Source organism: Pristiophorus japonicus, chromosome 4 (assembly GCF_044704955.1).
Source record: "Pristiophorus japonicus isolate sPriJap1 chromosome 4, sPriJap1.hap1, whole genome shotgun sequence".
NCBI classification, from domain to species: Eukaryota; Metazoa; Chordata; class Chondrichthyes; family Pristiophoridae; genus Pristiophorus; species Pristiophorus japonicus.
The window spans coordinates 296,132,230-296,158,652 of NC_091980.1; the positions used below are offsets into that span (position 1 = coordinate 296,132,230).

The window sequence follows — 26,423 nt, forward strand, 5'->3', positions numbered from 1 at the left end:
GGTGGGGGTGGGGGGAGAGCATGGGAGGGGGGAGAGCATGGGAGGGGGGAGAGCATGGGAGGGGGGGAGCATGGGAGGGGGGGGGAAGAGCATGGGGGGGAGCATGGGAGGGGAGAGGGGGGGGAGCATGGGAGGGGAGGGGAAGGGGGGAGAGCATGGGAGGGGGAGTGGGGAGAGCATGGGAGGGGGAGGGGGGAGAGCATGGGAGGGGGAGGGGGGGAGAGCATGGGAGGGGGAGGGGGAGAGAGCATGGGAGGGGGAGAGGGGAAGAGCATGGGAGAAGGGGGGAGAGCATGGGAGGGGGAGGGATGGAGAGAATGGGAGGGGGAGGGACGGAGAGAATGGGAGGGGGAGGGACGGAGAGAATGGAGGGGGGAGAGAATGGGAGGGGGGAGGAGAGCATGGGAGGGGGAGGGGTGGGAAATTAGGGGAGGGGGGGAGAGCATGGGAGGGACGGAGAGAATGGGAGGGGGAGGGACGGAGAGAATGGGAGGAGGAGGGACAGGAGAGAATGGGAGGGGGAGGGGGGTGGAGAATGGGAGGGGGAGGGGGGGAGGAGCATGGGAGAGGGAGGGGGAGGGGGGGGAGAGCATGGGAGGAGGAGGGACAGGAGAGAATGGGAGGGGGAGGGGGGGAGAGAATGGGAGGGGGAGGGAGGGAGGTGGAAGGATGGAAATGATAGGAAGGGATGATGGAGATGAGAGGGTTGGGGGGGGGATGAGGTTGCGGGGGGAGAGGGATGGGGATGAGGGGGTTTGGGGGGAGAGGATGAGGGGGTTGGGGGAGATGAGGGGGTTGCGGGGGGAGAGGGATGGGGATGAGGAGGTTGGGGGGGAGAGGGATGGGGATGAGGGGGTTGCGGGGGGAGAGGGATGGGGGGGAGAGGGATGGGGATGAGGGGGTTGGGGGGGGAGAGGATGAGGATGAGAGGGACGGAGGTGGAGAAAGATGGAGGTAAGCGGTGAGGATGAATCCATGTTCAATGAGGAAATCCGTTTCTATCCTAATCTTCAATCGAGCAGCAAAATAAAAACTTTCTGCGGCCGCAGATTTAATGGGGCCCTGGCTGGGGGTGGGCGGGGCCCTGGCTGAGGGGGTGGGCCTTGTGCCACGGATGACGACAACCCTCGCGTACTTCACCCAGACGGTCAGTTCTTCAGAGTGAGTCTTGCCGGCAAGTGTGGCAGAGCCAGGCTAAGTCCTGTCTGCGCCGGCTGCTCACGTCAGCAGAAGCTTTGGTGGGTTTCCTCAGATTAACATTGCTGGCTTCTCTCAATAAACCTAGACACCCCCAGTGCCGGGTAAGGACCAGCTCACCCGGAGGGTGTACCTGTGCTCTGACCCGGGCTTGGCCCTGTAATAAAGGGCTATTTGATGCATGGTTCTAACGGTGACTCGGTGGTAAATGTGCGAGGGGTCAGGTGTGGATTCACTGCCGGGTTCACTGCTCATGGTCCACGGTACTCACTGTGTGTTTCTGTTATCCTCATTCTCCTTTGCTGTCAGAATTGGAGAGCTGCAAGAGATGGTCCTCAAACTCTCCCGATCACGCCAGAAATGCAAAGACTCTCCAAACAAAGAATTGTCGGGCTTTGAAGAGTAAGTTTTGCCTTAAAACAACAAGCGGCTTTGGTGCTAACCACTGACTTTGCCAGAAGCAGATTCCTCTTGTGGTGACCCCCACACCTCCCACCCACAGGTTATCTTCGTGGTTTTCTTTCACCTATAAGTGTTTGTCAGTTTTTCATTGCTTCTCCCTCCCTTGGGTTGCCACATATCGAGCCTTCAGCTGCCAACACCCCAAGCTCTGGAACTCCCTGCCTAAACCTCTCGATCTCTCCACCTCTCTCTTCTGTAAGTCGCTCCTTAAAACCTACCTCTTTGACCAAGTTTTTGGTCTCCTGTCTGCATCTCTATGCGGCTCGGTATCAAATTATGTCTGATAACGCTCCTGTGAAGCACCTTGGGACGTTTTACTTCATTAAAGGCGCTATATAATGTTAATTGTTGACAACACGGAAATGTTGACACAAGCGGTTTTGATAAGGTAAATCTGGAATAAATGTTTTCCACTGTTGAGTTAGTTGGTAACTGATGTGTGTAAGTTTGAGATCAACACCAAAAAGGGAGAGATTCAGAGCATGGTTTTTTAGGCAGACGGTTGCTAGGATGTGTATTGCCAAAAACAGTATCAGAAGCAGAAACATAGCCGTTAAAAGGGAAGTAGATAAATATTTGAAACATAAAAATGTAAACATGTACAGGGAAAGGGCAGGGGACTAAATGGATAGCTCTTTGAGAGAGCTAGCAGAGAAGCAATGAACTGAATGGCCTCCTTCTGTGCTATCAAAAGTCTATTCGAAGATGTGATTGAAATAGTCTTGCCCAAGATCTGCATCAATCACCAGCTTCCTTATTATCCCTATCGACACCACCCAAGACTGGAACTCAACAAATCCCTTTTATTAAGAGAGCAAAAAGTCCATCAGAGAGCAGGGACTTTCACCCTGGCCATTACCTGGTGATCCCAGTGGAGAGCGCACATGTTACAGGCATGGTCCTGTCTGATTTTCCCCTGCACAGACTTACAGCTAGGAACACGCACCAGGGGCTGAGGTACACTAACAGGAAGTCAACCCCTTCAGTAAAAGTGGAAGAACAAATTAAGATTAAAAAGAAAGGGCTTCACCAGTGTCCCCTGTCCCAACACCAACAAAGGGCTTCATCCCGCCGGTACAGGGTGGGTTTGAACTCCAGGCCCCATTGTACCATGAACAGAACGTCTCACATAATACCCCTTTTCAACACCATCATTCACACTTGGTGTTAAACAATTTTACCGTTTCTAATGTTGCAGCAGCCTTGAATTCAATCCATTATATAGTTCATGATAACATAGAACCCTGCCAGGTTTCACTCTCAAACTGTACAGAAAGACTTGCATTTCCATAGCGCCTTTCTTGACCTCAAGATGTCCTAAAACGCTTTACAGCCAATGAAGTACTCTTGTCGTGTAATCACTGTTGTGATGTAGGAAACACGGCAGCCAATTTGAGCATAGCAACATCCATAGACAGCAATGTGATAATGACCAGATAATCTGTGATGTTGGGTGAAGAATATATATTGTCCAGGACACCGGGGATAACTCTTCTGCTCTTCATCAAAATAGTGCCATGGGATTTTTAATGTCCACCTGAGAGGGTAGACGGGACCTCGGTTTAATGTCTCACCTGAAAGACGAACGCTCTGACAGTGCAGCACTCTCTCAGCACTGCACTGGAGTAGCGGCCATTGTATCAGAATAAGGGGCCGCCCATTTAAAACGGAGATGAGGAGGAATTTCTTCTGAGGGTCGTGAATCTTTAGAACTCGCCTAGATTTTGTGCTCAAGTCTCTGGAGTGGGACTTGAACCCACAACCTTCTGACTTCGAGGCGAGAGTGCTACCCACAGAGCCACAGCTGGCACCTATAAGCGAGATACAACCAAGATTGTCGGCTACTGTTGATCACTGTGTGTCACCCCCACATGTGTACATATATATATATATATACAGACAGTCACTCACACACAAGTGCGTTTATACGTCTGCTCTATATATTTACACACACGCAGTCTGCAGTGATGAGGGCTTTCAGGCCTCTGAGGCAATACTAACACTGTCATTCTGATCCTCTCCAGCGACAGTTTGGACTCGGGAGAGGAGGAGGAGAAGGAAGAGTCCGGTGCTACGGCCTTTATCCTGGATCAGGTGTCCTTTACTCCCCCATCCTCCAAGGAGCTGTTGGTGAGAAACCTAACCCTGAAGATCACCGCGGGGCACAGCCTCTTGGTAACGGGCAACACGGGCACCGGGAAGACCACTCTGTTACGGGTCCTGAATGGATTATGGGAGACTGCCCATGGTGAGATTTGACCGGTGGCTTGAAACCGTTCCGACCCGGGAAGCGCACCATCCCTGCCCAGACCTGCGCCCATGTCCGGCTCTAACCAGTTGCCCGCCATCTTGTGTGTATCTTATTTTCCCTACCATGGGGGAGACACATCGCCTGCTCTCGCCAGTGTCCTGAGACTTGGAGCTCAGTGTCTGGGGAAACCACAGCTATGAAGGAGCCACACCAGCCTTGCCAGCCTGTGGGGCAGCACTTGCATGTAGCACCATTGGGAGCATCATCCTCCTATAGTCGGAGCAGAGGGGAGGGTGCTCTCTGCTCTGTTGATGGAGCTCTGCTGTCACCTGACGTCGTTCCCCCGCGGGCCAAGCACCTCCTCCCAGGCCTGGCCCACAGGGAGGGGTCGAGCGCCTCCTCTGCCCCACACCACACTCCCACAGGGGCAAAGACAGGCAGACCCGATATGACCGCTGACAGCTGCAACACATTGGCCCGTGCAGCTCCCGTTTTATAATTCTCTCCTGACTGACCCTTGGTTGTTGGATCGCTGTATTGAGAAGCTGTGCTGTTGAAATGCCGCTCTCTCTCTTTGCAGGGTCTGTCCGCATGTTGACTTGCTTCGGGCCCCGTGGAATTCTCTTTCTTCCCCAGAAGCCGTATTTCACCGACGGAACCCTCCGAGAACAGGTAAAGTGTCGGTTTACGTTGTGAGCCTAGCCACGGCGGGAGGGGAAGAGGGTGGGAGTAGCGGGGTGGGGACAGCGCGAGAGGAGGAGGTGGTAGAGTGGGAGTGGGTGGGTGTAGGGTGGTGCGGGAGAGGGGGGAGGGCAGTAGGAGTGGGAGGAGGAGTGGACGAGAGAGGAGGGGGTGGTGGGAGGGGAAGTAGGGTGGGGAGCAAAGGGAGTGGGGGGGGGGGGCAGAGGGAATGGTGGGGGGGGTGGGTGGCACCACCCTGGATATTTATGACGAATATTCTTCCATGTCGGGTGTCGAGGGAGCCCTTTACATTCAAGGCCCCCTCACACATCAGCTGCTAAAGGGGTTTCTTTGTTGTATCTCCAGTGCCACTCACTTTAACGACCTTCACTGGCTACTTCCATAGAATTGCATTGAAGTTGTTTAAGGGAAACAGGCCTTCCGTCTGGCCCAACTGGTCTGAGTCACCGATCACCCGCCACATGAGCAAATAGTCCTGGTCACACTTGTCCTTATCTCATATCCCGTTATACCCTGTTCCTCCATACCCTTATCCAGTCTGAGAGACAGTGGGAGCCTCACAGAGCGAGAGATCCAGTGAAGGAAAGAGGGAAGAATTGAGTGGAAATCTTTGAGAGGGAGGGGGAGTGAGAGCCCAGGGCGGGGGAGGGGAAAGAGAGAGAGAGAGAGAGCCCAGGGCAGGGAGGGAGGGGAGCACTGGGCTGGGAAGGAGGGAGGGGGAGAGAGCACTGGGCGGGGAGGGGGATATAGTGTAAGATTCCCAGGGCACAGAGGGAAGAGGAGAATTGTAATGTGCTGCCCTGGAATCAGTTGGTAAAAATGTTCATGATTTTGTACGTTCCTTTGAACAGGTGATTTATCCTTTGAAGGAAATCTACCCTATGACAGGTACCATGTTTCACATCATTTAATGTCCCAAGCCCTGAGCTCAGTGCACCTGTTTGTTGATGGAGACAGAGCGACGGCTGTGACTCTTTGTTGAATTGTGCCCTTAGGTTCTGCCGATGACGAGAGAATCATCCATTTCTTAAAGGTGACTGGATTGGTGAGTTATTCAGTCTTGCTCGCTCCTCCTACAGACACGAGTGGGGAATCTTCACCACCCGCTGATCATAGCGAATGCTCTTTGCACATATTTACACTTTGTCTACGAGCAGTGAGGATAGAGGCCGTCCCCAGCCCTCGAGGTCTATGTTTCTTATTGAGTGCTCACCCATCACCCACGCTGATCTAGTATTGGCTTCTGGCCCACCAACGCCTCCAATTTAAACAATCTCATCCTCGTGTTCAAATCCCTCCATGGCCTCGCTCCTCCCCATCTCTGTACAAAGGGTTTGTATTAATAATACCCTTTCTTTTTTTAAGGTGAATTTGTGCAGGAAGAGGGTCGGCCCTCTTGGAGGTGGCGATAATTTGAACTCTCAGCAATATGTTTGACTTAATTGCAAACTCTACCGTGAGGGCAGGAATTTGAGCTTGGAACAGCAGACAGACTAGATTTAATTATACAGGGGTTGTGGAATATACCCAACAGACTATCTCTGAAAGTGGTTAGAGTCAACAAATTCAAGAGGGACGGGGATTAATATTGGACAGAGGAAGCAGCTGAGGTATGAGGAAGAGCAGTGGGTGCTTTCGACCAGTTTTAGGATCGACTGGATGGGCTTCAATGGTCTCTTCTGGTCCTGTGAGTCTCTGGCTCGGAAACTCTCACTATCCTTAAAATGCATAGCAGGAGCAAAGACTGATACTCGGCTCTCCCACGCATTGGCTCTGTGCTTCTATTTGTGGTGCTTTCACCCTGAGCAGATTTAGGAGCGGTTCAGGTGGTTTATATAAAGACTAATTCATACCCAGGAGTGAGTTACAGGCTGGAGTCTAATGAAGGGGATGGATGACATCTTAGTGTGTATGTTTGGTTGAAGTTTTAACTGTGTGTGTATCTATATGTTATACTCTGGACAGACTAGATAGAGAGAAACTGTTCCCATTGGCGGAAGGGTCGAGAACCAGAGGACACAGATTTAAGGTGATTGGCAAAAGAACCAAAGGCGACATGAGGAAAAGCTTTTTTACGCAGCGAGTGGTTAGAATCTGGAATGCACGGCCTGAGAGGGTGGTGGAGACAGACTCAATCACAGCTTTCAAAACAGAATTGGATGAGTACCTGAGAAAAATATTTGCAGGGCGACGGGGAAATGGCGGAGTATTGGGCAGAGAGCCGGCACGGGCTCAACCGGCTGAATGGCCTCCTTCTGTGCCGTAACCATTCTATGATTCTACAGGTGCAGCGCCGAAAATCCGGAACCCTCGGGACCGAGGCTGTTCTGGATTCCGGGCTGTTCGGGACTTTCGATTTTGTTTCTGACGTCACGAATCAGGAAACACCCAAGCACAGGTTCGGGTATTTCCAGATTTTAGAACGTCAGAAAGGGGGTTGGGTGGATTCCCATCGAGGAACTGTTCGGGCCGTCCGGCCCCGCCGAGGATGTCGTCCGGTGGGCCGCCGAGGAAGCCCCGAGGTAAGGACAGCGGCGGCGAGGTAAGGCCCGAGGTCGGCAGGGTCGTCAGGTCCGGATTCCGGAACATTTTACGGATTCCGGACGACGCTGCCACCGATCGTCCCGTATTCGCGGAGTCAGAGGAAATGTATTAGCATGGATAGAGAATTGGCTGGCTAATAGAAAGCAGAGAGTCGGGATAAATGGGTCCTTTTCGGGTTGGAAATCGGTGGTTAGTGGTGTGCCACAGGGATCGGTGCTGGGACCACAACTGTTTACAATATACATAGATGACCTGGAGGAGGGGACAGAGTGTAGTGGAACAAAATTTGCAGATGACACAAAGATTAGTGGGAAAGCGGGTTGTGTAGAGGACACAGAGAGGCTGCAAAGAGATTTAGATAGGTTAAGCGAATGGGCTAAGGTTTGGCAGATGGAATACAATGTCGGAAAATGTGAGGTCATCCACCTTGGAAAAAAAAACAGTAAAAGGGAATATTATTTGAATGGGGAGAAATTACAACATGCTGTGGTGCAGAGGGACCTGGGGGTCCTTGTGCATGAATCCCAAAAAGTTAGTTTGCAGGTGCAGCAGGTAATCAGGAAGGCGAATGGAATGTTGGCCTTCATTGCGAAAGGGATGGAGTACAAAAGCAGGGAGGTCCTGCTGCAAATGTATAGGGTATTGGTGAGGCCGCACCTGGAGTACTGCGTGCAGTTTTGGTCACCTTTCTGAAGGAAGGATATACTAGCTTTGGAGGGGGTACAGAGACGATTCACTAGGCTGATTCGGAGATGAGGGGGTTACCTTATGATGATAGATTGAGTAGACTGGGTCTTTACTCGTTGGAGTTCAGAAGGATGAGGGGTGATCTTACAGAAACATTTAAAATAATGAAAGGGATAGACAAGATAGAGGCAGAGAGGTTGTTTCCACTGGTCGGGGAGACTAGAACTAGGGGGCACAGCCTCAAAATACGGGGGAGCCAATTTAAAACCGAGTTGAGAAGGAATTTCTTCTCCCAGAGAGTTGTGAATCTGTAGAATTCTCTGCCCAAGGAAGTAGTTGAGGCTAGCTCATTGAATGTATTCAAATCACAGATAGATAGATTTTTAACCAATAAGGGAATTAAGGGTTATGGGGAGCGGGCGTGTAAGTGGAGCTGAGTCCACGGCCAGATCAGCCATGATCTTGTTGAATGGCGGAGCAGGCTCGAGGGGCTAGATGGCCTACTCCTGTTCCTAATTCTTATGTTCTTATGTTTATGTTTATTCCGGAACTCCGGATTCTCGATGCTGCACCTATATAATCTTTTGTGCTTGTCTGACCAGTGTCCAGACATGCTCCTGAGGTTTCTTCTTTCTCGTTCGTTCACTGAGTGTAGTCTCTGTGTGTTTTCTGCCTTCGTAGAATGATAAGAGCACAGAAGGAGGCCATTCGGCCCATCGTACCTCTGCCAGCTCCGTGAAAGGAGCTGTCCAATTAGTTCCACTCCCCTGCTCTTTTCCCACGACACTGTTCATAAAAATATATCTAAAGTGTGAGATGCTTAAACAAACCGCACTATTATGAAACAGCTTACCACCCGGCCGGATCACTCACTGGACCCTGAGCCAGGAGGAATGAATGTGAGCAGGAATCTGTATCTGGCAAGGGGCCCAGCAGTGAGGAGCTGGTTAAAGGATCAGGTGCAATGGGAGAAACAGACAGAAACGGCGACGGGACTATGGACCGGGAGCTAAACACGGCCGTGTTGCTCACGTGCTGTTGAGTTGATGTTCTCGGCTCCCCGCTGGAGCTGCTGGGTAACTGGCTCTCCTGGCTAGTGCTAAGTGGGACGTTCTGAGCTCGATACAGCCAAAGGAATAGGCAGAGGCGCTGTAAGTCCCGAATCCCTACCCATCCTGGCCCGGCAGCAAGGAAGCTCGGGGAGTTAGAAAGTAATTAATTGGGTTTTCTTTTCTTTAAGGTCTCACTCCTGAGGAGGACCGGAGGGCTGGATGAGAGAGTAGATTGGAACTGGTGAGACTGACTGACTCTCATTTTACTTCAGGAGGCTTTGCTGTTTGAGTTTGTGACTTGCAAGCTGTAAATACCAATGTGCAGACTGTCGCTCGTGTAGGAAATGTCCAGTTTTCTGCCTGAAATAAGCAAGCATTCCTGAATTGTGTTACACGCTAGAGTGCCAAAGGGCTCGGGGCCTGTGGGTTATTTACATCAGCTTTGGTCGCAGGTTGGGTCAACATAATTGCATAGCTTGTACAAGACTGTAGATTGGAGAAATCTTCCTCCTACTTAATAGCCATCAGTACTGCGAAACATCTTCAGTTGGATCCTCTAAAGAGTAGGGCACATCTGGTGAGGTCGGGGACTGAAGATTGTAGGGAGGAGGATAGGCACAGATCAAATACTCTGCCCCAACTGCTCACAGTCAGAGTGGGGAAATATCTCCCCAGGGCTCACCAGCACCTGTAGGGGGTTACTGCCACTCAGCTCCCTGAGGCATTTCTGACATAGTTACCAGCACCCTGCTCCCCACTGCTACTCTTGCTCCCAGCTCCCCTGCTCTCCCCGCTCCCACTGTTACTCCCGCTCCCAGCTCCCCTGCTCGCCCCACTCCCCCTGCTACCCAGCTCCCTGCTCTCCCCTGCTCTCCCTTGCTCCCCACTGCTACTCCCGCTCCCAGCTCCCCTGCTCGCCCCACTCCCCCTGCTACCCAGTTCCCTGCTCTCCCCTGCTCCCCACTGCTACTCCCGCTCCCAGCTCCCCTGCTCGCCCCACTCCCCCTGCTACCCAGCTCCCTGCTCACCCCTGCTACCCAGCTCCCTTGCTCCCCACTGCTACTCCCGCTCCCAGCTCCCCTGCTCGCCCCACTCCCCCTGCTACCCAGTTCCCTGCTCTCCCCTGCTCCCCACTGCTACTCCCGCTCCCAGCTCCTCCTCCCAGCTTCTCCTGCTCCAAGATTCCTTACTATCCGTCCAAGCTCCTCTGATGGTTTCTCGCTCCCTTCTCCAAATCCCTGCTGGGTCCTGGCTGTTGGATACAAATTCCTGACTGGTTCTGGCTGTTGATCAAGCCTCCCTGATATCTCCCAGTTGCTGGTCCTCTCTCCCTGATGAGTTCCGAGCTGCTGGCCAAGCCTCCCCGGTACCTCCTAGTTGCTGGAATATAAAAGCAGGGAGGTTATGCTTAAACTGTATAAAGTACTAGTTAGGCCACATCTAGAGTACTGTGTGCAGTTCTGGTCGTCACATTACAGGGAAGATGTCATTGCACTAGAGGGCGTACAGAGATTTACGAAGATGTTGCCAGGACTGGGCAATTTTAGCTGTGAGGAAAGATTGGATAGGCTGGGGTTGTTTTCTTTAGAACAGAGGAGGCTGAAGGGAGATTTATTTGAGGTGTGTACAATTATGAGGGGCTGAGATACAGTGGATAGGAAGGACCTGTTTCCCTTAGCAGAGGGGTGAATAACCAGGGCGCATAGATTTAAAGTAGTTGGTAGAAGGTTTAGAGGGGAGTTGAGGGGCAATTTCTTCACCCAGAGGGTGGTGGGGATCTGGAACTCACTGCCTGAAAGGGTGGTAGAGGCAGAAACCCTCATCACATTTAAAAATTACTTGGATGTGCACTTGAAGAACCTTAACCTACAGGGCTACGGACCAAGAGCTGGAAGGTGGGGTTAGGCTGGGTGGCTCTTTTTCGACCGACACGAACACGATGGGCCGAATGGTCTCCTTCGGTGCTGTAATTTTCTGTGATTCTATGGTCCCAGCTCCTACCCCACCTGAAGCTGTCATTCCATTCCAGGCAGGAGCGGACGGTCTGCCTCGTGCTGAGGACAGGAATTCCTGGTCTTGTGATGGGCTTTGTCAGCTCGGCCCTCGAGGCATTGACTAGCTATGGTTCCAAAGGGGCCAGGTACCCTCGAGTGTCTCGACCTAGTAGCCATTGTTCACATCCAAACCTCGAGTTACAGTGAGTGTCGGCAAGCTTTACGCCAGCGAGCCATCACCAGCGAATCTTTTCCTCGCCTGATGTCCACGCCCATCAGACTCACAGCCGATGACACTGGGGAGCAAACCAGCAGCAGGAATTCTGGCTTATTTTCCCCTTCTTTGACCCAGGGTGCTGAGGCTAACTGTAGCAGCCCTGCTGTGACCCTGGCCGAGATCAGCTCACACGGCACTGGTACCTTGCCAGTCTGACCGTGAGCTGTTCATTGGACAGACGTGCAAGATCCTCCGTAGGGATGGCGACACGATGGAACTGCGATGAAGGATCTCGTGTGATGTTGCTGGTCAGCGTTGAACAGTCTGCGCCGTACCATTTGAGGGATGTTCTGGAGCTTTTTGCTCAATTACCTTTGAAGGACAGGAAGACATTTCCCAGAGGCTCATCACCTTAGAGGATTCTAGCTGTGCTTGGTTGCCCCCTACAGGAGACTGAGTGAGGATTACTGAGATTTTGTGACTGGGTAGATTGTGCATGATGTCCTGGAATGAATTTGGTCAGAAGACCTTTTCTCCTATAATTCCTTCCATGGGATGTAGTAATAGAATGTTCTTCTCTGAGGGTCGTGAAACTTTGGAATTCTCTTCCCCAGAGAGCTGTGGAGGCTGGGTCATTGAATATGTTTAAGGTGGAGATAGACAGATTTTTGAGCGATAAGGGAATAAAGGGTTATGGGGGAGCGGGCAGAGAAGTGGAGCTGAGCCCAGGATCAGATCAGCCATGATATTAAATGGTGGAGCAGGCTCGAGGGGCCAAATGGCCGACTCCTGCTCCTATTTCTGATGTTATTGTGTTCTGGATCTGATTGGCCTGCTCCTGTTATTCCTCTCCAGGTATGATGCGTTGTCTCCGGGAGAAATGCAGAGACTCTCCTTCGCTCGACTCTTCTATCACCAGCCTAAATACGCAGGTTCGTGGTCCCTCAGCCCTCAGAAGCTGAATCCATCTGTCCGTCAGTGGTACTTGATGCCCAGACCACAGGCCTGCCTGAGCCTTGAGAGCTCAGGCCCACCCTGAGAGCTTGAGTCGACTTGCTTTGATCAGAGTCCTTCGCACACTCCAAACCTCACAGTCCCAGAAGGAAGAAAATAAAGACTTACATTTATATAGCGCCTTTCACGACCACCGGACGTCTCAAAGCGCTTTTGAAGTGCAGTCACTGTAGGAAACGCGGCAGCCAAGTTGTGCACAGCAAGCTCCCATAAGTAGCATCATCATCATCATCATAGGCAGTCCCTCGGAATCGAGGAAGACTTGCTTCCACTCTAAAAGTGAGTTCTTAGGTGGCTGAACATAAGCAGCAGTGTGATAATGGGTAGATAATCTGTTTTTGTTATGTTGATTGAGGGATAAATATTGGCCAGGACATCGGGGATAACTCCTCTGCTCCTCTTTGAAATAGTGCCGTGGGATCTTTTTCATCCGCCTGAGAGATGGGTTTAACGGCATCTCCGACAGTGCAGCACTCCCTCAGCACTGCACTGGAGTGTCAGTCTAGATTTATATGCTCCAGTCTCTGGAGTGGGACTTGAACCCACAACATTCTGACTCCGAAGCGAGTGTGCTACCCACAGCTGACTCCTGAAGAATAGATTTGTTGACTGTTGGTTGGGTTAGGAGAGTTCGTTGAGGCTGGATAATTTGGGGGAACACCGAGAGATGTTTGGATAAGGGTTTGGGCCAAGACAGCGAGTTCCTGAGTTTGGCTGTACCATAGGGGGTTAGGCATCGGGTGAAGCCAGGTGTTTTCCAGTTTGGGTGTGTGGGCAAAATTCACCTGAGGCCACTCTGACAGCATTGGCATAGGCCTGAGGACTGACCACACTCGACCAGCTCTGCTGGGCGGGCCACATCGTCCGCATGCCTGACACAAGACTCCCAAAGCAAACGCTCTACTCGGAACACCTATACGGCAAGCGAGCCCCAGGTGGGCAGAAGAAACCTTACAAGGACACCCTCAAAGCCTCCTTGATAAAGTGCAACATCCCCACCGACACCTGGGAATCCCTGGCCAAAGACCGCCCTAAGTGGAGGAAGATCATCCAGGAGGGCGCTGAGCACCTCGAGTCTCGTCGCCGAGAGCATGCAGAAACCAAACGCAGACAGCAGAAGGAACATGCCGCAAACTAGACTCCCCACCCACCCTTTCCTTCAATGACTGACTGTCACACCTGTGACAGAGACTGTAATTCCCACATTGAACTGTACAGCCACCTGACAACTCACCTTTAGAGTGGAAGTAAATCTTCCTCGATTTTGAGGGGCTGCCTATGATGATGATGACTGCTGACCTGGTACCTGTGCTGGACAGGGTGGACAGCCTGAGGAGCCTCCATTTTACCTCTGCTCCAGGTGGTATAGCACAAATGGTGCGCGTTAGGGCCAACTTACTAGCTTGCGTCCCGATTTACAGCACGTTGGAGCATCCATGTACTGTACCCTCCCCAAAATAACTCCCAGAACAGAATCTTGCGCCACGTGCTACTGATCACGTGGTACCGTGCCCAGGGAGACGGGCGATTCTGTAAACGGTGCCAGCTGCTCCTTCGACCCCGCTTCCTCGATCTTTATCACTGATATAAAAATGTTCATGACATTTCATTTCCCAATTTATCCCTGAACCAAAACACTCAAAACATACTGATGGTGCAGCCGTAGAGACTGGGTGCAGCAGTGGGTTAGCACAAGGACGGTCAGTTTTAGGGACCCAGCCCAGACCCATGGAGTGAAAGTCGCTGTTGGCTGTAAGTGTCCCACGTGAAGTGAGCTTGGGCAGTCTCGCCCTGTTAACCAATTGCACATTGCCACTAATGCTGTGGACTAGACATGGAATTTGGTTGAGAGAGAGAACTTGCAAACACAGGGAGTGGTTGAGGCGAATAGCATTGATGCCTTTAAGAGGACGCTAGATACGTACATGAGGGAGAAAGGAATAGAAGGATATGGGGTGTTGATGGGGTGAGATGGAGTAGGGTGGGAGGAGGTTCATGTGGAGCATAAACACTGACCTGGACCAGTTGGGCCAAATGGCCTGTTTCTGGCTGTAAATTCCATCATGGGTTGGATTGGACAAAAGTTCCAGAGCTGAAAGAACAGCATGACAACCCCACTGCATCATAAGAACATGAGGAATAAGTCGGCCATACGACCCCTCGAGCTTGCTCCACCACTCAATAAGATCATGGCTGATCTTCTACATCACAAAGGTGACGTCACAGCCAATGGGGTAAGTGATTGGCTGGTGATTGGTGAGTAGCTTTTCTTTTTCTTTTTATATCAGTAAATAAACTGTAACATTGTTATTACCTATCTCAGGGTTAAGGCATGGCAGGAGAGATCGGTCACGTGATATGCTCCTCCTGTGCCATGTGGGAACTCATGGACGCTTCCGGTGTCCCTTACGACTATATGTGTAAGAAGTGTATCCGCCTCCATCTCCTGATGGACCGCGTTGCGGAATTGGAGCTGAGGGTGGATTCACTCGGGAGCATCCACGATGCTGAGAATGACATAAGTGGCACGTGTAGTGAGTTGGTCTTACCGCATGAGAAGGATCCACAGCCAGCTAGGGAATGGAAGACCAGCAGGAAGAGTAGTACAAGGAAGGTATTGCAGGGGTCCCCTGTGGTCATCCCCCTGCAAAACAGATACACTGTTTTGAGTGCTGTTGAGGGAGATGACTCATTAGGGGAGAGCAACAGCAGCCAAGTTCATGGCACCTTGGCTGGCTCTGTTGTACAGGAGGGCATAAAAAAGAGTGGGAGAGCGATAGTGATAGGGGATTCAATCATAAGGGGAATAGATAGGCGTTTCTGCAGCCGCAATCGAGAGTTCAGGATGGTATGTTGCCTCCCTGGTGCAAGGGTCAAGGATGTCTCCGAGCGAGTGCAGGACATTCTGAAAAGGGAGGGAGAACAGCCAGTTGTCGTGGTGCACATTGGTACCAACGACATAGGTAAAAAAAGGGATAAGGTCCTACAAGACGAATTTAAGGAGCTAGGAGTTAAATTAAAAAGTAGGACCTCAAAAGTAGTAATCTCGGGATTGCTACCAGTGCCACGTGCTAGGCAGAGTAGGAATCGCAGGATAGCACAGATGAATACGTGGCTTGAGCAGTGGTGCAGCAGGGAGGGATTCAAATTCGTGGGGCATTGGAACAGGTTCTGGGGGAGGTGGGACCAGTATAAACCGGACGGTCTGCACTTGGGCAGGAACGGAACCAATGTCCTAGGGGGAGTGTTTGCTAGTGCTGTTGGGGAGGAGTTAAACTAATATGGCAGGGGGATGGGAACCAATACAGGGAGACAGGGAAACAAAAAGGAGACAAAAACAAAAGACAGAAAAGAGATGAGTAAAAGTGGAGGGCAGAGAAACCAAAGGCAAGAAACAAAAAGGACCACTGAATATAAAAGGGCTGCAGGAGGGGTCAAAACTAAAAATCATGGTTTAAAAACTAGGATGAAAACACTCTACTTAAATGCACGCAGCATTAGAAATAAAGTAAATGAGTTGACGGCACAAATCATTACAAATGGGTATGATTTGGTGGCCATTACAGAGACATGGTTGCAAGGTGGCCAGGACTGGGAATTAAACGTACAGGGGTATCTGACGATTCGGAAAGATAGGCAGGAAGGGAAGGGAGGTGGGGTAGCTCTGTTAATAAGGGATGATATCAGGGCAGTTGTGAGGGATGATATTGGCTCCAATGAATAAAATGTTGAATCATTGTGGGTGGAGATTAGAGATAGTAAGGGGAAAAAGTCACTGGTCGGCGTAGTTTATAGGCCCCCAAATAATACTTCATGGTGGGGCGGGCAATAATCAAGGGAATAATGGAGGCATGTGAAAAAGGAACGGCAGTAGTTATGGGGGATTTTAACCTACATATCGATTGGTCAAATCAAATCGCAGGGGGTAGCCTGGAGGAGGAATTCATAGAATGCATACGGGATTGTTTCTTAGAACAGTATGTAACAGAGCTACAAGGGAGCAAGCCATTTTGGATCTGGTCCTGTGTAACGAGACAGGAAAAATAAACGATCTCCTCGTAAAAGATCCTCTCGGAATGAGTGATCACAATATGGTTGAATTTGTAATACAGATTGAGGATGAGGAAGTTGTGTCAGAAACGAGAGTACTATGCTTAAACAAAGGGGACTACAGTGGGATGAGGGCAGAGTTGGCTAAAGTAGACTGGAAACAAGGACTAAACGGTGGCACAATTGAGGAACAGTGGAGGACTTTTAAGGAGCTCTTTCATAATGCGCAACAAAAATATATTCCAGTGAAAAAGAAGGGCGGCAAGAGAAGAGATAACCAGCCATGGATAACCAAGGAAATAAAGGAAAGTATCAAATCAAAGACCAATGCGTATAAGGTGGCCAAGGTTAGTGGGAAACTAGAGGATTGGGAAGATTTTAAGCAACAGCAAAGAATGACTAAAAAAGCAATAAAGAAAGGGAAGATAGATTACGAAGGTAAACTTGCGCAAAACATAAAAACAGATAGTAAAAGCTTTTACAGATATATAAAACGGAAAAGAGTGACTAAAGTAAATGTTAGTCCCTTAGAAGATGAAAAGGGGGATTTAATAATGGGAAATGTGGAAATGGCTGAGACCTTAAACAATTATTTTGCTTCCGTCTTCACAGTGGAAGACACAAAAACCATGCCAAAAATTGCTGCTCATAGGAATGTGGGAAGGGAGGACCTTGAGATGATCACTATCACTAGGGAGGTAGTGCTGGACAGACTAATGGGATTGAAGGTAGACAAGTCCCCTGGTCCTGATGAAATGCATCCCAGGGTATTCAAAGAGATGGCGGAAGTTATAGCAGATGCATTTGTTATAATCTACCAAAATTCTCTGGACTCTGGGGAGGTACCAGCGGATTGGAGAGCAGCTAATGTAACGCCTCTGTTTAAAAAAAGGGGGCAGGCAAAAGGCAGGTAACTATAGGCCGGTTAGTTTAACATCTGTAGTGAGGAAAATGCTTGAAACTATCAATAAGGAAGAAATAGCGGGACATTTGGATAGGAATAGTGCAATCAAGCAGACGCAGCATGGATTCATGAAAGGGAAATCATGTTTAACGAGCATGGTGGATAGAGGTGTACCGATGGATGTGGTGTATTTAGATTTCCAAAAGGCATTCGATAAGGCGCCACACAAAAGGTTACTGCAGAAGATAAAGGTACGCGGAGTCAGAGGAAATGTATTAGCATGGATAGAGAATTGGCTGGCGAATAGAAAGCAGAGAGTCGGGATAAATGGGTCCTTTTCCGGTTGGAAATCAGTGATTAGTGGTGTGCCACAGGGATCAGTGCTGGGACCACAACTGTTTACAATATACATAGATGACCTAGAGGAGGGGACAGAGTGTAGTGCAACAAAATTTGCAGATGACACAAAGATTAGTGGGAAAGCGGGTTGTGTAGAGGACTCAGAAAGACTGCAAGGAGATTTAAATAGGTTAAGCGAATGGGCTAAGGTTTGGCAGATGGAATACAATGTCGGAAAGTGTGAGGTCATCCACCTTGGGGGAAAAAAACAGTAAAAGGGAATATTATTTGAATGGGGAGAAATTACGACATGCTGTGGTGCAGAGGGACCTGGGGGTCCTTGTGCATGAATCCCAAAAGATTAGTTTGCAGGTGCAGCAGGTAATCAGGAAGGCAAATGGAATGTTGGCCTTCATTGCGAAAGGGATGGAGTACAAAAGCAGGGAGGTGATGCTGCAACTGTATAAGTTATTGGTAAGGCCGCACCTGGAGTACTGAGTGCAGTTTTGGTCACCTTACTTGAGGAAGGATATACTAGCTTTGGAAGGGGTACAGAGACGATTCACTAGCTGATTCGAGAAATGAGGGGGTTAACTTATGATGATAGATTGAGTAGACTGGGTCTTTACTCCTTGGAGTTCAGAAGGATGAGGGGTGATCTTATAGAAACATTTAAAATCATGAAAGGGATAGACAAGATAGAGGCAGAGAGGTTGTTTCCATTGGTGGGGGAGACTAGAACTAGGGGGCACAGCCTCAAAATACGGAGGAGCCAATTTAAAACCGAGTTGAGAAGGAATTTCTTCTCCCAGAGGGTTGTGAATCTGTGGAATTCTCTACCCAAGGAAGCAGTTGAGGCTGGCTCATTGAATGTTTTCAAGTCAAAGATAGATTTTTCAGCAATAAGGGAATTACGGGTTACGGGGAGAGGGCGGGTAAGTGGAGCTGAGTCCACGACCAGATCAGCCATGATCTTGTTGAATGGCGGAGCAGGCTCGAGGGGCTAGATGGCCTATTCCTGTTCCTAATTCTTATGTTCTTATGTTCTTATCACTTTCCCGCCCAATCCCAAAGTACCTGATTCTCTTAGTGCCCAAGAACCTATTGATCTCAGTCTTGAATATATTGCAGGACTGGGCATCCACAGCCCTTTGGGGTAGAGAATTCCAAAGATTCACAATCCTCTGAGTGAATAAATCTCAGTCCTAAATGGCGGCCCCCTTATCCCTGATACTGTGTCCCCCCCCCCCCCCCCCCCCCCTAGTTCTAGACTCTCCAGCCGGGAGAAACACCCTCTCAGCATCCATCTTGTCAAGCCCTCTTTTATACGTTTCAGTGAGACCGTCTCTCGTCCTTCTAAACTCCGTCCAGCCCAGCTTCCCCTTCCAGACATCCCGCTTTGAATGAAACTCTGGCAAGCTTCTGATTCCCGGCCTTCTCTCTTCTCAGTGTTAGATGAAGCGACAAGTGCACTGACAGAGGAGGCAGAGGAAGAGCTGTACCACACCTGTAAACAGCTGGCAATGACTGTCGTCAGTGTGGGCCACCGCAGCAGCTTGGAGCAGGTGGGAGGGAAACCAGTCTACTTCAAGGATCGGTGCTGTCCTTTTTATTGAGCTTAGGGTGGTGGGTGGGGGCGGGAAGGGAGATTATGTGGTATTTCTGGGTCAGAATCAAAACGTTTGGTGGTGGCGGGGGGGGGGGGTGGGGGGGGAAGGTTACTGTGGATATATATAAATTGGCGGAACAGGCTCGAGGGGCCGAATGGCATACTCCTGCTCCTATTTCTTATGTTCTTGAATAAATGTGGAGTGAGGAAGCTGGGTTGTTGGACAGATGCCGGGCTGTTTCAGGGATGAGCTCATTTCTGTGGTGAGTTCACTCAGTTGTAGTCCACAGTCCAGCTCATTAATTCCTCCATCTCAATTCTCCTCCTTCCGCACCCTCCACCATGACGTTACAGCTCTGGTTAAGCTAAAACGTCCCTGGTAGGTTCTGAGTTGGCTAATCCCAGCTGGCGTTGAGGGGGGGCACAATCTGCCTCCGCACTCCCATTCCGTGGTTGGGGAGGATTGAGCATGCTGGAGGATTCTATCCGCTGACGCCTGTTGGAAGCAACTGGTGACTAAAGCATCTACTGGTCTGCATTGTCCAGGGACACAGGTGAAGTGTGGCTGCTCGGCACCATTGAATCACGAGTTAGCAGCTTGAGGAGTTCGGGGAGATAACTTTGAGGGGTTTGGGGTTGGGGGCTAGTAAAAAGATGATTCTTTAAATTGCAATATCCTGGCAGCGCATGTTCTAAGATCAAGAAAATGATTTAAGCTCCATCATGTAAGTTAATGTTTGCTTTTGTTCCTTTCCCTGGGCAGCATCATGACTCCATGCTGATTTTATTTGGAGATGGGAAATGGGAGCTGACGGAAATCCCGGCGAGCAGGTGAAAGATTCTGGAGTCATGCTTGCGCTCCGTCCACCTGTCCGGCAGATACACGGCAAGAAATGCAACCTAGGGATGGTCCCCCCGGGAGACCAGACGGTTAAACTCTACCTCATGTTTCCCCCTCCTTGTGTGTTTGTTTTTCTTATATATTTTGGCTACTTTTGATGATTTTAGGACAAAACGATGTACGGGTGGATACAGAATGAGTGCGTGCGGCCATGGGCCCTGGACATTACAACACGCCCAGGGTCTGTTCTGTTGCTTGAAGGGCAATATCATGTGAATTTATACTCCAGTAAGCAAGGTCAGTTTTTGGTATGTCCGCTGGTAATGATTCTATCCCGATTGCTGGAGGTAGGAGTTTGATAAACCACTCTGCTGGCTGCAAAGAACACTTTTTCAAACCATATTTGGTTTCATTTCTCTACCCCCTCTTGTGCCATCTCAGTTAGGATCAGCCAACCACGGAATCGAACCTGGGACCTCTAACCTGACGGTTTCAGTTACTCAGCCAGTAGTGGGTGGGGAGGCGAGAGACTAGTTTTGAGTATTTTACTGACATACACAGATGATACAAAAGGCTCCATTGCCACCCGTTCGTGGGCACGAAAATCTTCATTGACTTTTTTTTTAAAAAGGCGAATTTTCTCTTGAATGCGGCTGGCTAACATTTAAATCATTGCGGCATGGACTAGACCAGACGGAGCTATTTCGGTGTGTAGTGGGTAAGGTGGAACCATCTTACAGCTGAGCGTCGTGGGCCACAGCCTGTGATGTCACCCAGATACCAAAGGTCTTCCATTGCATTTCTCCGTGTTCTGGGGTTATTGCTGCCCATTGCAATGGTGCCATTGTGGTGTCTCAGAGGGTTATAGAACCGGGAACAATGGCTTTGTCAAACTCACAGTCTGGACAAGGACACGTGAAATGTTTTGTCTTGTAACTCCATGAGTGGGGAAATGTTACAACAATCCAACTGGCTTAAATTAAGTCCCACTGAATGATCCCACGTGTAAAAGAAATGAGCTGTGAGGAAAGATTGGAGGAACTCTGGGGGTGAAATTGCCCCGTGCCCTGATTGGGGGCGGTACCTGGTGGGGGGCGGTACTTCCCGTGCCCGGTGCTGAAGTCCCGCCCCCGGCCGCGGAATTGGCCTTGCCGCCCCTCAGAGGAAGTGGTGCGCAGTCTCGCACACTCCGATTCCTCTTGGGGTGGACCCACAGCGCTGATGTGTTTCAACACCCCTCCCCTTCGTTTAAAGGGGAGGGCCTCTGCACGGGCCCCCACTGGACCACCAGAGCCCCGCACCACAAAACGTAGTGCCGGGCTACGTGATGGTGGCTCGCACCAAGCTAGGAGACAAGAATTGGAGCCGACCGGTGAGTCGGCGAAATCGGCCAAGGTGTGGGCGCTGGGCGCTCGCGACCTCCCCTTTAACTTTGGCCCCGCGAGCGGATGTCGGCCTGGTTCGCGACCGGCGAGGCTGGTGCTGACACCCGTTCGCGGTGCGCAGGGCAATATCCGCCGTGGGGCGGGAAGGGGTCGGCGCCTGGCGCTTAAGGGGTGGCCGCACACGCCGATGGCATCATTGCCTGTTGCCCGACAACCCGGGGTGCCATGGCAACGCCTCCGCTAACTCCCGGACAATTTCCCGGGAGCCAGGCGCTAACGGGCATCACACAAAGGAGGAATTTCCACCCCTCAAACTCCACATTCTGCAGAGCTCGAGGGACCTCATCGAGGTACATGAAGTGTAAATGGGTATAAATAAATTGAGCCCATATTATTATCTCCAGGCAAGTCGAGCCAATGGGATCAGAAGACAGAAATTTAAAGTAAATTTAGAACAGATTTCAGTAAAGATGTCTTTACTGAATGAGTGATAAGCCTTTGTAATGTAGGGGAATGAAAGACACGGGGTGCATTTAAAGAGAAGCAGGGTGCTAGAGGACTGGTATCGATGGGACAAATGGATTTTCCCCATCCTTGACCCTTGCGAATGGTCTGCCCAGAGGAATGAGAAGCAGTTGGGAAAAGAGAGAAAAGTAATGATTGAATTGAAATATAGTATAGTAAGTCGATGGACTTTTCTATTGTGGGCTTCCAGGCAATATGTCATGTCTATATAATATTGATGTTGAACAAAAGACTGCCTCCTAATTATGTTTGCTGAATATTTGAGCTTCTCAAGGTGAGGTGTGTCTTTGTTTGATAATGAAGCAGTTTTTCTGCTTTTCAGCCAATGATGGAAACAGCTCTGATTAAATGTAGAGTAACGGTCGCTCTGCTTTGTGCTAACAATGTGCCCTAACCACCACCGACCAGAATAACACGCCCTGCTCTGGCGCAGACGTTCATTCCCCTATCTCCCATCAGTTGCTCTGAGCTTAATATCTAATTTACTGAAGGTTTTTCTGAAGTGTAACTCTGATTTCCGAATTTGTGAGTTGTGTAAGTGCCACAAATAATGGGGAAGCAGTGGGTTAGTCAGCGAACCAGAACTGCTGCTCACGAGCTTCCCCAATGCCTCAGTGGGTGGTGAGACCACCGTGTGGAAGAGCTTTAAGCTATGCGGTGTTAACGTGACCCCACCCCAGCTGGAGAGGAGCTACAGCTTCCCTGGTCGAAGGGGAAGAAAAACCAACCAGAGCTCTTGCTCCTCACTCCGTCCACTGACCAGTACTTGCTCCTCACTCCGTCCACTGACCAGTACTTGCTCCTGACCCGTCCACTGACCAGTACTTGCTCCTCACTCCGTCCACTGACCAGTACTTGCTCCTCACTCCCGTCCACTGACCAGTACTTGCTCCTGACCCATCCACTGACCAGTACTTGCTCCGCACTCCCGTCCACTGACCAGTACTTGCTCCTCACTCCGTCCACTGACCAGTACTTGCTCCTCACTCCGTCCACTGACCAGTACTTGCTCCTCACTCCCGTCCACTGACCAGTACTTGCTCCTGACCCGTCCACTGACCAGTACTTGCTCCTCACTCCGTCCACTGACCAGTACTTGCTCCTCACTCCCGTCCACTGACTAGTACTTGCTCCTCACTCCGTCCACTGACCAGTACTTGCTCCTCACTCCCGTCCACTGACCAGTACTTGCTCCTGACCCGTCCACTGACCAGTACTTGCTCCTCACTCCCGTCCACTGACTAGTACTTGCTCCTCACTCCGTCCACTGACCAGTACTTGCTCCTCACTCCGTCCACTGACCAGTACTTGCTCCTCACTCCGTCCACTGACCAGTACTTGCTCCTCACTCCCGTCCACTGACCAGTATTTGCTCCTCACTCCGTCCACTGACCAGTACTTGCTCCTCACTCCGTCCACTGACCAGTACTTGCTCCTCACTCCCGTCCACTGACCAGTACTTGCTTCTCACTCCGTCCACTGACCAATATTTGCTCCCTACTCCGTCCACTGACCAGTACTTGCTCCTCACTCCGTCCACTGACCAGTACTTGCTCCTCACTCCGTCCACTGACCAGTACTTGCTCCTCACTCCGTCCACTGACCAGTACTTGCTCCTCACTCCGTCCACTGACCAGTACTTGCTCCTCACTCCGTCCACTGACCAGTACTTGCTCCTCACTCTGTCCACTGACCAGTGCTTGCTCCTGACCCCTCCACTGACCAGTGCTTGCTCCTGACCCGTCCACTGACCAGTACTTGCTCCTCACTCCCGTCCACTGACCAGTACTTGCTCCTCACTCCCGTCCACTGACCAGTACTTGCTCCTCACTCCCGTCCACTGACCAGTACTTGCTCCTGACCCGTCCACTGACCAGTACTTGCTCCTCACTCCCGTCCACTGACCAGTACTTGCTCCTCACTCCCGTCCACTGACCAGTACTTGCTCCTGACCCGTCCACTGACCAGTACTTGCTCCTCACTCCGTCCACTGACCAGTACTTGCTCCTCACTCCGTCCACTGACCAGTACTTGCTCCTCACTCCGTCCACTGACCAGTACTTGCTCCTGATCCGTCCACTGACCAGTACTTGCTCCTCACTCCCGTCCACTGACCAGTACTTGCTCCTGATCCGTCCACTGACCAGTACTTGCTCCTCGCTCCCGTCCACTGACCAGTACTTGCTCCTCGCTCCCGTCCACTGACCAGTACTTGCTCCTGATCCGTCCACTGACCAGTACTTGCTCCTCACTCCCGTCCACTGACCAGTACTTGCTCCTCGCTCCCGTCCACTGACCAGTACTTGCTCCTGATCCGTCCACTGACCAGTACTTGCTCCTCACTCCCGTCCACTGACCAGTACTTGCTCCTGATCCGTCCACTGACCAGTACTTGCTCCTCGCTCCCGTCCACTGACCAGTACTTGCTCCTCGCTCCCGTCCACTGACCAGTACTTGCTCCTGATCCGTCCACTGACCAGTACTTGCTCCTCACTCCCGTCCACTGACCAGTACTTGCTCCTCGCTCCCGTCCACTGACCAGTACTTGCTCCTGATCCGTCCACTGACCAGTACTTGCTCCTCACTCCCGTCCAACGACTTATCAGGTACTGGAGGGTGGCCCTTGATTGAGTGACCAGCTTCAGGAGAGAAGAGGTCAGGGAGGGGATCTGGAGTGAAATAAAATAGAGGTTGCTGGCATTCTGATCCCGACTCCAGGGGTAGACTATACATTATGAAATTCCCGAATGTCTATCAAAGTGCCTGTCACTGAGTCTAACTAATAATGTTAAACTGTAACTAATCATGTTAAAAGTTTTAAATAATAAAAATAAATCACTATCAGCCTTGTTCTGGGTTTTATTGAAGATTTTGTCTTTTGTATCTTTTGACAAAGTTCCATACAAAAGACTTAACCAGGATTCCATGGTTTAATTAAGAACTTGGTTAAAATATGGGTAATAGAGAGCAAAATCTGTGAACAAATAGTTCACTGGGAGCTCATAGTTACTGTCCCTATGAGGCCAGACACCCCAACTCACCACCGCATGATTGAGGCGCATTCTGGTGTGAAAACAAGCCCCACACATGAACCTGTGCCGGTGCCAAATTCCCGAGGCACCGGGTCTCCTTCACCTTTGCTCACTCCCAGCTCTGCTCTTAGTCAGCAGCTGACAGCAGGAAACCCAATAGAAAGTTGTAATGCTGGGGGGAGTGACCTCATTGCTTGGAGGGAGTGGGGGGAGAAGAGAGAGAGTGACCCCATCAGTGTGGAGGGAAGAGTGAACCCCATCGCAGGGGGAGAGGGTGCATAGGACCCCATCGCTGGGGGGAGGGACACCATCACTGGGAGGGGGGGGGGGTGCATGGGACCCCCATCACTGGAGGGACAGACCTCATCACGGGGGGGGGGGGGAGGTGTGCATAGGACCCCATCACGGGGGTGGGTGCATGGGACCCGTTCGCTGGGGGTGGGGGGGAGGAACGGGTGTGGTGGTGCGTGAAACCCCATCACTGGGGAGGGGGAGAGGTGCATGGGATCCCATCGCTGTGGGGGGGGAGGGGATGTGACCCCCATCGCTAGAAGGAGGGGTTGGGGTAGAGAGTGATGCTATCGTGTGGGGGGAGTTTACCTCATCACCGGGGTGGGGGGAAGCAGGAAGTGACCCCATCGCTATGAGTTTAATTCAGAGAACAAGCTGTGAGTCAAAACAAGCAGGTTTAAGAAACCCTGTTTTATTTACAATAGAAACAGTTCTCTCCAGTTCACGGATACTGTTGAGGGGGATGACTCATCGGGGGAGCAGCAGCAGCCAAGTTCATGGCGCCGTGGTTGGCTCTGCTGCACAGGAGGGCAGGAAAAAGAGTGGGAGAGCGATAGTGATAGGGAATTCAATTGTAAGGGGAATAGATAGGCGTTTCTGCGGCCGCAACCAAGATTCCAAGATGGTATGTTGCCTCCCTGATGCAAGGGTCAAAGATGTCTCGGAGCGGGTGCAGGACATTCTGAAAAGGGAGGGTGAACAGCCAGTTGTCGTGGTGCATATAGGTACCAATGACATAGGTAAAAAACGGGATGAGGTCCTACAAGCTGAATTTAAGCAGCTAGGAGCTAAATTAAAAAGTAGGACCTCAAAAGTAGTAATCTCAGGATTGCTACCAGTGCCACATGCTAGTCAGAGTAGGAATCGCAGGATAGCGCAGATGAATACGTGGCTTGAGCAGTGGTGCAGCAGGGAGGGATTCAAATTCCTGGGACATTGGAACCGGTTCTGGGGGAGGTGGGACCAGTACAAACCGGACGGTCTGCACCTGGGCAGGACTGGAACCAATATCCTAGGGGGGAGTGTTTGCCAGTGCTGTTGGGGAGGAGTTAAACTAATATGGCAGGGGGATGGGAACCTATACAGGGAGACAGAGGGAAATAAAAAGGAGTCAGAAGCAAAAGCTGGAAAGGAGAATAGTAAAAGTGGAGGGCAGAGAAACCCAAGGCAAAAAACAAAAAGGGCCACATTACAGCAAAATTCTAAAGGGGCAAAGTGTGTTTTAAAAAAAAACAAGCCTGAAGGCTCTGTGCCTCAATGCGAGGAGTATTCGGAATAAGGTGGATGAATTAACTGCGCAGATAGCAGTTAATGGATATGATGTAAT

General features: G+C 50.8%; 1 protein-coding gene across 1 annotated transcript in view; it reads left to right on the top strand.

Moving 5' to 3' along the window:
- Positions 1–24,610, top strand: part of abcd4 (ATP-binding cassette, sub-family D (ALD), member 4) — a 79,436-nt gene extending 54,826 nt beyond the window's left edge. Inside the window, exons 10-18 of the mRNA XM_070877940.1 lie at positions 1,415–1,599; positions 3,684–3,907; positions 4,491–4,582; positions 5,464–5,500; positions 5,608–5,657; positions 9,084–9,136; positions 11,962–12,038; positions 18,863–18,978; positions 19,786–24,610. Of these exons, the coding sequence (XP_070734041.1) occupies positions 1,415–1,599; positions 3,684–3,907; positions 4,491–4,582; positions 5,464–5,500; positions 5,608–5,657; positions 9,084–9,136; positions 11,962–12,038; positions 18,863–18,978; positions 19,786–19,857 (906 nt within the window). The 3' untranslated portion in view covers positions 19,858–24,610. The remainder of the gene's footprint in view (positions 1–1,414; positions 1,600–3,683; positions 3,908–4,490; positions 4,583–5,463; positions 5,501–5,607; positions 5,658–9,083; positions 9,137–11,961; positions 12,039–18,862; positions 18,979–19,785) is intronic.
- The last annotated feature ends 1,813 nt before the right edge of the window (positions 24,611–26,423 follow it).